This window comes from Vanellus vanellus (genome assembly GCF_965231255.1).
Source record: "Vanellus vanellus genome assembly, chromosome: 5".
In the NCBI taxonomy this organism is placed as follows: domain Eukaryota; kingdom Metazoa; phylum Chordata; class Aves; order Charadriiformes; family Charadriidae; genus Vanellus; species Vanellus vanellus.
This window is the reverse complement of record NC_138910.1, coordinates 54355384-54368042: the sequence shown is the minus strand read 5'-3', so window position 1 is coordinate 54368042 and position 12659 is coordinate 54355384. Positions and strand designations below refer to the sequence as shown.

At 41.0% G+C, this 12659-nt stretch overlaps 1 protein-coding gene across 1 annotated transcript in view; it reads right to left on the bottom strand.

The window, feature by feature from the left end:
- Positions 1–12659, bottom strand: part of TEDC1 (tubulin epsilon and delta complex 1) — a gene marked incomplete at its 5' end in the record, with an annotated part of 80693 nt that overhangs the window by 26324 nt on the left and 41710 nt on the right. Inside the window, one exon of the mRNA XM_082484474.1 lies at positions 1146–1232. Coding sequence (XP_082340600.1) covers positions 1146–1232 — 87 coding nt within the window. The remainder of the gene's footprint in view (positions 1–1145; positions 1233–12659) is intronic.

Below are 12659 nucleotides of genomic sequence, written 5' to 3'. Positions count from 1 at the left end.
GAAAACTACTGTATCCTCAAAGCACATCTCATTCCCATACATCCTACAGCATCCAGGAACAACAACCATCATCAGTGAAACAAAAGAAAAAGGAAATTCGCCATCCAGCTTGTTGAACAATTTAAGAAGATGTGCTGGTCAGGTTTTTTGTAAGTATTTATTTAGGACTTGACTCCCGGAAGCACAATAACACTGCCAATACTCCCCACGCTGCTCAACATGTCAGAGGCAAAGGTTTTGGTGGATACACTGAAATGCCGTAACACTTCCATTTATATTTTGCCTATTTGGAGCCAGGCTTCTGCTAGTGTTGATGCTTTCCAAACAACCATAAGATGGTAGACATGTAAAGCAAAAACCATTATAGAACTAATGGCAATTTTAATGGCTCTGCAATGGAAGTACTCTTCCAGACAGGTGAGGTAATTTTACACTCCTTTGCCTTGCTTTCAATATAGAACAAGGCATATGGGCAATTAACAGTCAGCTCACTGATTCTCAAAATTTTGTAAACTCATATGGCTAATGTGGTACTCGAAAGAATTATTTTCAGCAACTGTGAATAGGCAAAAGTTGTAGAGAGAATTGAGATGGATGGTACCGTTTACACTCACTTGAGAAATCATAAGATGCACAGAGAAAAGCTTATTGATTTTCTTATGATCATTCAACACAGTTCAAGGGGAAATCAGCAATTTCAACACACTATTTTGCAGGGAAAATGAAGTTGTTTTCAATATCAGCTGCTTGCAAATTTAGTTGTTCTCAAGTCTGCAATAAAGCTTAGAGGCCCTCTTCTGAAAAGCCATTTAATTTTAAGAAAAAGTACAATTGCTATGTTTAAAAAACATCAAAGAGATGAAGATCAGACAATTTCATTTGTGTTAACTATATGAAATTTTGCCACTCTGCCCTGCAATTTCTCAGCTTAGCTGGGCAGCTCTTATGGAATAAAACAGAGGGATGGAGGAGAACTAAGAAAACATGCCTTAATTTACCAAAGTTTTTTTTTTTTCATTTTTCTCAAGTGCTGTTGAACAGTTGGTTTGCAACATTTATTTTTGTGGGAAGGGGCCTTCGGAAGTGGTCAGCTATTTGCTAGAGCCAAGAAAGCTGCACCTTTCAAAATCAGTTTGATTCATTACCATCCACTGCCAATAAACTGTTTCCAGTTGCTTCCACTCCAAAAAGGCTTCTAGTCGCATGGTTTCAGACTCCAGAAGCTGTACTATCTAGACGAAAGGAGACAAAGGAAAGAAAATCAGGTAACATTGGTCACTTGTGAACTCAATGAAATATGTGTTTCGTCTGAACTACAAAAAGAACGTCAGTGGTACACAGTACAACACTGAGTTACTCTAAAAGAACATTTAAAACCAGCTGTGGAAACGTTATGTGAAACACTTCCCAGCATCACCGATTTATTCCTTGCCCCAAATGTACAAACACTATCAGCTTTTATATACATAAATTTGAGTTTCCATATTGTTTTGAGGGATCAAAGAGACATAATTCTGATATATTAAGGCCTAGATACATGACCATCTTCAAATCTTCTACGCTTCTTGACTACCAAAATAAGCTATGTTTCTACAAGAGTATCTTTTTCATCTATCCACTCACTCACATTTATCAAAGCTGTAAGGTCTAAACACCTTCTTCTCTTCCGGGCCACGTACAGCCCTCTCTCAGCTAAAATTTACACCGTTGGTCTTTGACTGGGTCTCCTCATATTCAATAGTAATGACCCCAACTGCGATATACAGATACCTCCACTAATCCAACATATTTCCTTCCCATGCTGCTCCCACACCTGTAGAAAACTCAGAACTCCAGTATCTCCAGTCCTCTCTGCCTCCTCCCCCAAAACCTACCATCCTTTATTCAGATCACTCAAACTGAGGTGATTTCTGATGCTCCGAAATAGCATGGAATAACTCCCTCTAAAAATGTTATGTATTTTATAAATTGTCTGATCTGCTGCATGAGGAATCCCTCCCTTTACCTGAGAGCACTTCAAGGAGAGAGGTTATGTTCTAGCTGTACAAATCGTAATTTTTTCATAAATATATACATAATACTCATTTATACACACACGTAGATGGAGAAAGAGACATTCCAAGACTAAATATTTATATATCAGTAAAACAAAAGTTCTGGGAAAGAATGATAGATGAACAAATTGGGTATAAATCAGAGCTTATCTGCTTTTAAAATGTCAGTACTGGCCATATAATTGAAATTAACTATTTTAACACTAATCTGATGCCAAAGGCAACTTTTTAAGATGACACACAAACAGTATATAGTCTCGAAGACAATGATAAGGACAAGATCAGTACCAGTTAAACCCACCTGATATAGACAACTATCTTCTGCTAGCTTTGTTGGATTTAGTTACTTACAACGTAACATATAATTTAGGTAAATGCAAAGCATGAGTTGACTTTGCAATTTTATTCTGCAGATATAACTTGAATATAAAGAAATCAAAGAAAGGAATGCACTTTGCAAGAGTAACTGCTGGAAATTATGAACAGTTTGCTCTAAAACACTGCTGGATCCAAAACACAATTATTACACATTTGTTCTCACAACTGACACTTGGCATTACGCTTAATGACTTTGCTATTTTCAAGCTCAGCTGGTATATGAAAGGTGGAAGAATGGGTTTCTTCCTCCTTTTTTCTTTTCTCCTTTTTTTCATAGGTATATATACAGCACAAACGGCTTACATTATGAGATCTGATGCTGGCAATAAAGCCCAGCCAAAAAGTTGATTAAATATTCAGGCAGCAGCTAAGTTACTTGATTTTAAAGTAGCTTTGTAATGTGGTCATGAGCTGTGTGACTGCAGTATGAACATGTCTTGTGACATCTAAAAAAGGGCTGAAGGTTGGAACGGGGAGCTTTTCATTTTAAAAAGCCTTCAAAAAAAATCTTAGTAAAAACGTATTTATCATTTTTAGGTTTAGTCTTACTAGAGGAGCTCCTGAATGTTAAAAAAGCCGTATGCTTTCACACCATAACTGAAAGGATATGGTTCTGAAACTTCACCAACAGGTCATTTACAGGTCTGGAGTTAACTGACCTTAACAATGATCAAAGCTTCCTGAGCTGTCTCCTAATCTCAAGCCTTTCAGGATCTTTTGCATTTTGAGGTTTTTTGTTGCCTTTTTTTGGTTTTTTGGTTTTGTTTTTGGGTTTTTTTTTGTTTTGTTTTGTTTTTTAAACTGTGCCATTAGTCATGCAAAACTTGAACAGCTCATTTGAAAGCATTCATCTGACTCATCTACGTATCGCATCCTCACCCATTCACTAAGGTATTACCACCCTCAGAAATATCAGGCCATCAACCCTGTGCTAGATTGTTACAGCCATGAATCAGTAACGGGATGACTACACGACTCATCCTAGGAGGACAGTTTTCAGCCTAGCTGGAACGCACCGTGACAGCGTTAGGCAGCCTGCAATAGCCAACGTTTGAGTTTCTGCCCCGAGGGACTGAAGGCACTGTTCCTGAATGCCAATATCCTCTGCCATCCTTCATATGGGCCTTGCAAGCCTCTGATGTTATTGCAGCACGGAGAATAAAGCAAAACACAATAAAAACTAATGTACTACAAATATCCTTGAGATACCTTAGCAAAAACCATAAAAACAAGTAAACGGTCAAGGCGGGGACAGGTGTAATAAGTAATTTGGCAAAAATTTTGCTTCAGCTAAAAATGAATGTGTGCTCGCTATGGCTTCAGCTAAGATGGGTGTGTGCTTGCTATGCGTTTGGAAAAGGGATAGTTTTAAATAGGATATCAGACGAAAGCAACAGTTAGAACTACCGAAAATTTGCAGAACAAAGGGTGGTGTAGTTAGCTAAGATAACCACAGAAGTGTAAGGAGTGAAGAAGCCACAAGAAGGACACGGTGATAAAGACTTTGGCCCTCCCTCCATGGACTATCAGGAAGACCCCTGAAGAAGCATAGCGCCTGGGAGGGGGGCATGTTGCATTCCCAGAACTCATTGATTATGTATTTGGGGGTGGGTTGCATTCCCAGAACTCATTGTTTATGTATTTGGGGGTGGGTCGCGTTCCAAAAACTCATTGATTATGCAAACTATGTTCCAAGAAGAAACATGAATAATTATAAAGAATACAAAATAAAAACAAGCGGTTGTAAAGGGAAAAATGAGACACAGGAGGAGAAATCCCCTGTGTAACTCCCAGCGCTGCAATAAATATTCTTTGCTCCACCGAATTTGCCCCGGACTAAAATTCAATACAGTGAGCGCGTTTCTCACACAGGACAATGGATTGTATGTCTGCATGCCACGAATTTGGTCACAAGGACAGTCTCCACGTGACGCAGGGGTGAGAACATTTCACTCAGGCATACTCACGCTTAGCAAATGAACCACTATCTGTATCAACCAGCTTCTTTCCCCCAACCTCATCCTTTACTCAAACTTCTCACGAGCATTTATTGTTCTTTAACTAAGCTACGCATTTTGTGACGTTGAGATCAACGGCATACATTTTCTTAGGTCACTCATCGCAGTCGTCCCACAGCTGGTATTTCAGCTGTATTTGCAACTGTGGAAAACAAAGCCCAAATAGTACCTCTGGATTTTCCCCAAATACAGTACCTTTTCTTATTCACTTAGGCCCAACAAGAGTTCACACAGAGATGCCTTTATATGCAATGAGCAGTTCCACTTCTGCTGCTACATAAACCTCTCAAAACGTAAGACAAATTTGCAAGCGGCAACTAAAGCTGTCTGCTCATTTTCATTGACCTAAGGACACAGATGTTGTCACGCCTCCTAATGAAATTTAAAGACTAACATCTGCAGAACAGCATTAATTTTGTCTCATGAACAAAGTGAAGCAGCAAGTCAAAAAAATGCCTCACGTGGATATCTAAGTGATGCTTAGGGATAACGTATGAAAATTGTCTTCCCCTCCACATAAAATTAAGACCATGAAATCCATTTCCTTCATTCTTCTGGAGAAAGTTATTGTTCTAAAATACTTACACTGAGCAAAAAAGTAATGACAAATTCAAATTGCTCATCTCTGTGGAGAAGTAATTCCATAATGAATGCTGCAAGCAAACACTTTGCAGTAACAACTTCTCTAAACCATTGTAAAGAAACCATCACTGGTGCAAACGACTTGCAAGCAACAGCTTTGCTATAGAGGCTAAACTGTGCTTAACTGGGCTGTCTCAGAGCAGGCTGCCAGGAAACCTCAGAGTGATGCAGAAGAATTCGAACTCTGTGAAGAGCAACCTTCGCTCCCTCTGACGTGCGGCTGCGATCTCCAAAGCCAAACATCCCGCATCCAACACAGCTCATGGAACTCAGGAAATTTGGGGAACTTCAGCTGCAAAAGTCCTGGGTGAGAACATCTTCTAGATGGTTTTGGATACTCTACAAGACGCCAAAGTTGAGTCCTCTCTGGTATCCACAAATCTAACTCACACCAAAATCATTATTTAAACATATTTGTAATTACTTTTTCTGTTGAGATATTAATCTTTTTCATATTATTTACTAGCATATTGCTAAATTCATTGATGCCTGCAGACTGTTACAGAAATCAATATTTAATAATTTGCAGCATAATACATCCTTTTCACAGGCGCAGTTCCAGAGAGCTCCCCACAACAAGTATTTAATCTCCGATGCCCACAGATCATAATTCAACTACCATATCAGTGGCAAAAGTATTTTTAATCAAAAAATTGCTCTGCCTAAGTATTCAGAAAATTATCCTATTGTTAGACAGACAAAAAAGGGTCTTTCAGCAATAAATTATGTTTCTTGTCTCAGAGACAAAATACTGCTGATTCATCATGTATTCATGTATGACTGTAGATAGAAAACTTGCCTTGGACTCCAGACCACTGCAAACCTCACTCCAAATGCCAACATCTCAAGTACGACTCAAGGCTCAAGACAGGGTTGCACAGGGTTGGCTTAAGATGAAAGCTTATATGGGGAAATATCAAGAGACTATTTCATACTTTTATTTGTTTAATAAGAAATGGCTTTATTCAACTTGAATTTTGTTAATCTGAATACTACTTCTGAATATCTAAGAACTGCAGGGGAGAAGAAAAGCAGAGAAGTACCTTCCAAAAAATGGAAAGAAAGGGGTAAACACTCACGAAAAAGTTACACAACTTACATTACCAGAAGTAAATCGTAACTGGCATTAAGGCTTTAGAGACCTAACCATGCACTAGGTGAAATAAACAAATTACAACACAGCTTCATCTCTGCTACCAATACAAAACCCCCTCACCAAAAAAACAAGCAAACCTTGACAAATGAGAGCCTCTCTGCAGGCAGGCTGTTAGCCAGATGACATTTGGTTTAAAATGGCACATACTGCCCAAATTGCACTTTAAGAGGGCTAAGTTTTGAGACCCTTTCACCAAAAAACAGAGAAAACCTTGATTATCAGAAACATCTGAGGCCGAACCAAAAAACAACACTGTAGGTGGACACACTCAGTGCTCCAAGATTCAGTTCCACATTGTGATTTCTTCAGAAGCAAAGCTGGTTTTAGACATTCCCACATATCCCTTGAAGGCTCAAGCAAAAATAAATAGGCCCGAAAACTAGAAAGTCACACTAGAGTAGTGTGAAGTACAAGCAGCTGAAGAGCAAAACCCAACAGACCAATAAGCAGCCTCCAGCCACAAGGCAAACAAAGATCTACTCAAGTCATTTTTCTGCCTGTGAGATATCACTGAGGGTTGAGACAGAGCAGGAGAAACATTGCAGCCCAACCATCACAAGGTGGATGGATGAGAAAGGCTCCTGGATGACAGAAGTGGGTGACAACTTCCACTGCCAGCCGTAGGCACCATAGGGACCTTGACCAAAACACTAGCAGGGGTGGGGAAAGGCCCTCTGTTGCTCCAGAAGCAGGTATTTCTGTGTCTGCTAAGCATCATCTCTTCTGGAATTGTAATTTTTTTTTTTTTTTTTTTTTTTTGTGGTGTAGACTGTAAGGGAAAACAGGACATGGATCTTTTGCAGGAGATAAAATACATAAAATACAAAACACAGCAACTTTGGGTGGAGGAGTGTAAAACCTCCAACACCTAAAATGAAATATGTGACTTTTCCACTCACCATCACCAGTTTTATAACACCGCGACTCGAACTTCAGCTCAGCTTTCTCAGGTTTACATTGCTGAGAGCAGAGAATCAAACCACTAGTTAAAAACTTAAGTGACAAAGATCATCATTATAAAACATAATTGCTATTTGTGGAGGGATTTAGAAAACAGCTGTTTAAAATGACACTGAAAGAAAATGGAATTTAAAGCAAACAAAATGAGGCATTTGGCACATAAAAATTGTACTACAGCTTTCACATTGATAGGCAATGAACTGAGATGTACTAACAATGACTTTCATTTGCAGAGGAACAGGTCAATGAATAGACCACTTTGCATTTTTCACCGTGGAAATGGCACATACTAAAACAAGGGAAAAAAAAGATTGGGGAAAAAAGATCAGGAAAACCAAGATTGAAGTGTGAGTTTTATATTTTAACAGCCAAGATCAAGATGTATGAGAATGGAGAAGGTACACTTTTTCTTCCCCAAAGGCATGACTAATTTTGGGTGCCTAACTTGGCATACCTGAAGAGCCAAATTTTCGGGCAGTACTAAGTACCCTTAGTGCTAAGGGTACTATGCTCAGTCAAAGGGTACTCAGTGCTAAGGGTACTTATGCTCAGTTAAAGCACATCCAGGAGGTACCAAAAAAAAAAAAAAAAAAAAAAAATCACAATTTACTTTAGAGACATCTCAGCCAGAGGATTTCAAAGGAAAGCACCAAATTGTATCACAGTACTGCCTGACAGCTGTTCATATTGTACTGCCAACCAGAACCCCCATATAGCTCATGTCAGAAAGACCATTGTTCATCTGCTTTTATTCAAACTGTTTCTGTACACAGAACAAAGCATTATCTATCCTCAGTTCCCCCCCCATATACTTTCCCATTTTCTTATATTTTTAACAGACCACAAAAACACACATAGAAATCAACAGAAACAAGCAATTTCTAATTTGCTTTTTAAACTCATCTGAATACAGAATTGATGCTACGCTTCTGAACAGTACCAATATCCTGGTCTTCTGTGTGTTTCCACACTGGATGTTACTACACCATGAAGAAGCGCTAGTCATAGGAAGAGCATTTCCTTTCCTCTGTGTGTGTTATGACTACTAACTTCAGCAGGGGAACAAACCCTTTAGGTTTTACCCTCCCCCCTTTATTATCCCATCCATCCTTGCCACCAGCTTATTATATCCACCTACTGTATCCTTCCTTGACATCCTTTTCCTGCATTTGGCAGTGAATAGACACCACCACCATCCTTATACAAAGCTAAAGAACTGCTCCTTTTTTTTTTTTTTTTTTTAATTAAATCAGCCTGTATTGCAAACACCTACTAAGCCAAGGGGTTGGCTTTTTTTCTCCCCTTGAGCTCTAGTACTTCCTCTTCAAAATAAAGGGCTATGTAGCACAAGTTGTGCACAAGTGATCTCTTAAACTCCTGGAGGGGAGCTTTTCCGTCTGGATTCATCTGTTCGCAACTTAGCACACCACAGGCTGGCAGTCCAAAAGGCCACGTAAGGTTCCTAAGCCTCCTTTTCTCTCCCTGTCTGCTCCCTGCAAGAACAGGGGCTCGGAGGCACAAGTGAAGTGCCTTCCTGGCACAGACCTTCCCACAAGTGCCTGCCAGCTCCCTGTCACCTTCTCTGCCTACTGGCCTGTGAGGACAAGGTGGTCCTTAACCTTGGACTGGATCAGCAGTGACATCCGGGGCTTCCTCAGCTCTGCTTCAAGGGACAGCTCGCCCGGGATGGAGCTGCCTGGTTTCACTTGCACTCCCAGGGCACCATCAGATGTACATCATGACAAGGACTGGCTTGTACAGCAGCATCCACAGCAACAGAAACCCAACCTTAAAGCACTAATAAATATACATGTTAAATAACATTTAGCTCGCGCCCAAAGACAGAAGGAAAAACATAAACAAGAATGGCTTCCACCACCGCGGACCCAACAGCACACAGAATTATCACAGATGTTCATATTAGTTAAACAATGTCAATATGCAGATTAGCCTACGCTTGCCAACTTGATATGAATAGTTTCTCCCAGCCTAGCTCTTCTTTGACAAGCCATCATAGCCTATCATGCGTGCAGATATTTTCATACTTTTTAAAATATGCATTATTGACTAAAAGAAACTACTAATTTAAAGTCTTCTACGTTCTCCCTTATGTCAATTCATTTCTCTTGCTAGTCTCTTAACACAGTCCTTTAAATTAAGTGATAAACATATTTAAAAAGAACCACAAACCCGAAACCACTTGCAAAGCATGAGTAACAACTGATTTTATAACTCTATTTCCTCAGCTATTTAACAAAAAGACAAGAATACCTGCCAGTAGAGCTGAGTTAACATCATGGGCCAATTGCAAGCAAAGGCTATAAAAAAAGCTCTACCAGTCTCCTCCCAACCTGAGCTCCATTCTTACCTCTAAATAACAGATTTCAGTTCAGTTCAGCTTTCCAGCACCAGTTTAGTTGTGACCAAAACCATTGCAATATATGAATTTACCTGTAGCTTGCTTCTTTAACTAGCATGAGGCTGGAGAATGCAGTGGTCCTGTTGTGCTTGACTTTCCGGATGTGTTAAGTGTCTTTTTGATGCAGCAGTTAATGCAGGACAACTGAGGTCCCAGCAAGGGATCACAAGATCATCATAGCAATCATCAATCACCATACTTTGGCACAAGAGAAGAGTGACAAGCTGGAAGTCCCTTTTCTGTTAGAAGCTGGTTACTGATTTCTTTTTTGTATGAAAACAACAACAGTAAAAACTCCACAAGCAAAGATGCTCTGCACTTTCTAGTGGCTACTGTTAGCTTCAAGGCACAATTCAAGAGATGGGTTATGAGTTTTAAAGCTCCTCACCTTAACATTTTGTTTTCCCCTGAGATTTAATTTGTTCCTTCAGGGCCCAAAAGCCCAGTTAAGATCCACTAGGCTGGACCAATGAGAGTTTCAAACTCCATCACCAAAGAATGGCAGCAAGTAAGGAACTCTCACTCTGAAGTCTCCTCCCAAGGAAGGTTAGGAGGCAGCACGGCCAGGGTATTTCGATATGAATGTGGAGACAAGACACACCTCTCACACCACACATGCCCCCGCACACCAGCCTCAGCTGACCCAGCTGATAAACGGGAATTTCGTCGTTCAGCTTACAGACACCAGATATGATGCTGGTTCAACCTTTTCGTAGCACTGTATGGGACCGCAGAGCCTACCTGACCTCCCTGTGCATCCAAAGCATTACCTGAGCTGGGGCAGTTTGCTCCCACCACCGGGTTTGTTAGCACTTCCAGCAAGAAAAATTATCCAATGCCAACTGATGACAAAGCACCTCGTCTCTCCAGCTTATTAATTCCAGCTGCATTGTCTCAGGTGGAATTATATTATAGTATGTCACTGTCATTGTCACTGTCACAGCATTCAAATTATGTTAAGTATGGCATAAAACAAGCAAAAGCACAAAAGCAGCAGTGAAACTCAGTATCATCCTATCAGTTTTTCTGTCACTGGCAATCACAACCAAGTGTTCGGATCAGTCAAGCCACGTAGCGCAGTTCCTACTTCAGTGCAGTATGTATCAACCGTGTTTCAGAGATACCTTCCTTTCTTATGGTATAGGAGACTAAGATATTGCTGCTACGTAGTCCAACAATTTATGGAGTCCATGATGAACTACTGCATCGTTTTTCAAGGACCAAGAACTCTACATGCTTGGTCAATAAAATGTACTAAGTAATAACTCATCCAAAAAAAAAATGGTGATGGCAACTCCAGAACTGCAGCTCTATTAACTCCTTTTTTTTTTTTGTATGGATAAGTTTAGCTGAAGGCAATATTAGTGAAAAATTGCAGCCTGGGGAAATTTTCAGATCAAGGTAATAATGCCATGAGGTAGAATGATTTGCTTTAGTGTTGCTATATAATGCTGCCAGTTCTTCCAATGGGACACTAATTGCAGCCAGAGGCCACCTTGCTTAAAAAATATCTAAAGAAATATTTTAGCACTAAAACTGTCTGGAGTAATCAAAAAATAAAGCATCCTTCCCAAGAAGGGGCATGGGGAAAGTAAAATCCGGTACGAAGTTCAACAACTAAATGATTCACGGCTGGGTGACAGGCTGCTGCTTGTCAGCTGAAGAAGCTGATCTCATGCTAACGCTGTCAGCTGCGGAGCAGGACCACGTAGGCGGGAAGGGACCTCTGGAGGTCTGTAATCCAGTCTCCTGCTGAAAGCAAGGTGTTCAGGGCTCTGTCCAGCAAGTCCCAAACATCGACAACAGACACATCACCTCTTCTCCAGGATCTGGTTCCAGAGTTCGACCACCCTCGTAGTATTTTTTTCCCCTTATATCTGGCCAGGGTTTCTCATGTTCCAACTTGTGTCTCTTGCCTCTTCTGCTGTCCCAGTGCACCTTTAAGAAGAGCCTGACCCATGCTCCAGCCTTGGCCACCTCAGTGGCCTTAACTGGACTTGCCCTTCCTTCGCCCTGCCAGCCGCACTCCTGCGAACACAGCCCAGGACGCAGTCCGCCTTTGCTGCCTGGGCTCACTACTGGCTCCTGGGCAAGTTTGTGTCCACCCAGATCCCCAGGGGTTGGTCTTTTTTGCAAAGCTGCTTATTAAGCAGTCAGCTCCCAGTCCGTACCATTGCAAGGGGTTACTCCATCCCAGATGCAGGCCTTTGCACTAGCTTTTACTGAGATTCCGAAGGCTCCTCTCAGCTCATTTCTCCAGCCCATCTTGGTCCCCCTGAACGGCAGCACTGCCCTCCAGTGTATTATTCACTACTATGCCCAACTTGGTATTGTCCACATACTTGCTGGTGTGCTCCGTCCCACTGTTCAAGCCATGAATAAGATGTTTAACAGTACTGACCCAAAAGCTGATCCCAGAGGGACGCCACTAACAACCAGACGCCAATTTGAATTCAGTGGCCCAAACAATTTTCCACTCACTTATCCAGCCTATCCTTAACTAAGTTGGCTATTAGGATATAAGGATTTTCTGTTAGTGATACATAAACACAGGCACATTCTCTGTCCCTATCTGCCTTTCTGAAAACTCTTTAATTACGCGTCTCTGCTTCCTTCTGGGATGGGATACTCCACACTGCTTTGAAAGGGAACCACCAGTAGGATCTGAGAGGACTGTGGAGGTGGAAAGTGCCTGTCCCAGAGCAGGCGAAACTGAACCAGCCAGTAACAGCAGGCAACAGATGAGCAGAAAACCATCTGATGCCACAGACAGTTGCAGGGAAGGAGAAACAGAGGAGATTGTTTTGATCATATTCATTCTTTGAGATTTAAAGCAGTTTAACTCCTGCAGAGGTTTCTTTCTTTCTTTCTTTCTTTCTTTCTACAGCATGAGGAAGTGTCGCTCTATATGTTTCTAGCCTCTCCAACCTCCCTAAATTAACTCTCCCACAGGTACCCATTCATCCCTTCTCCTGTCATCAACCCCAAACTTCCACCCTGATTTCCAGCTGCTTCTTGGCTCTGGATAGTCT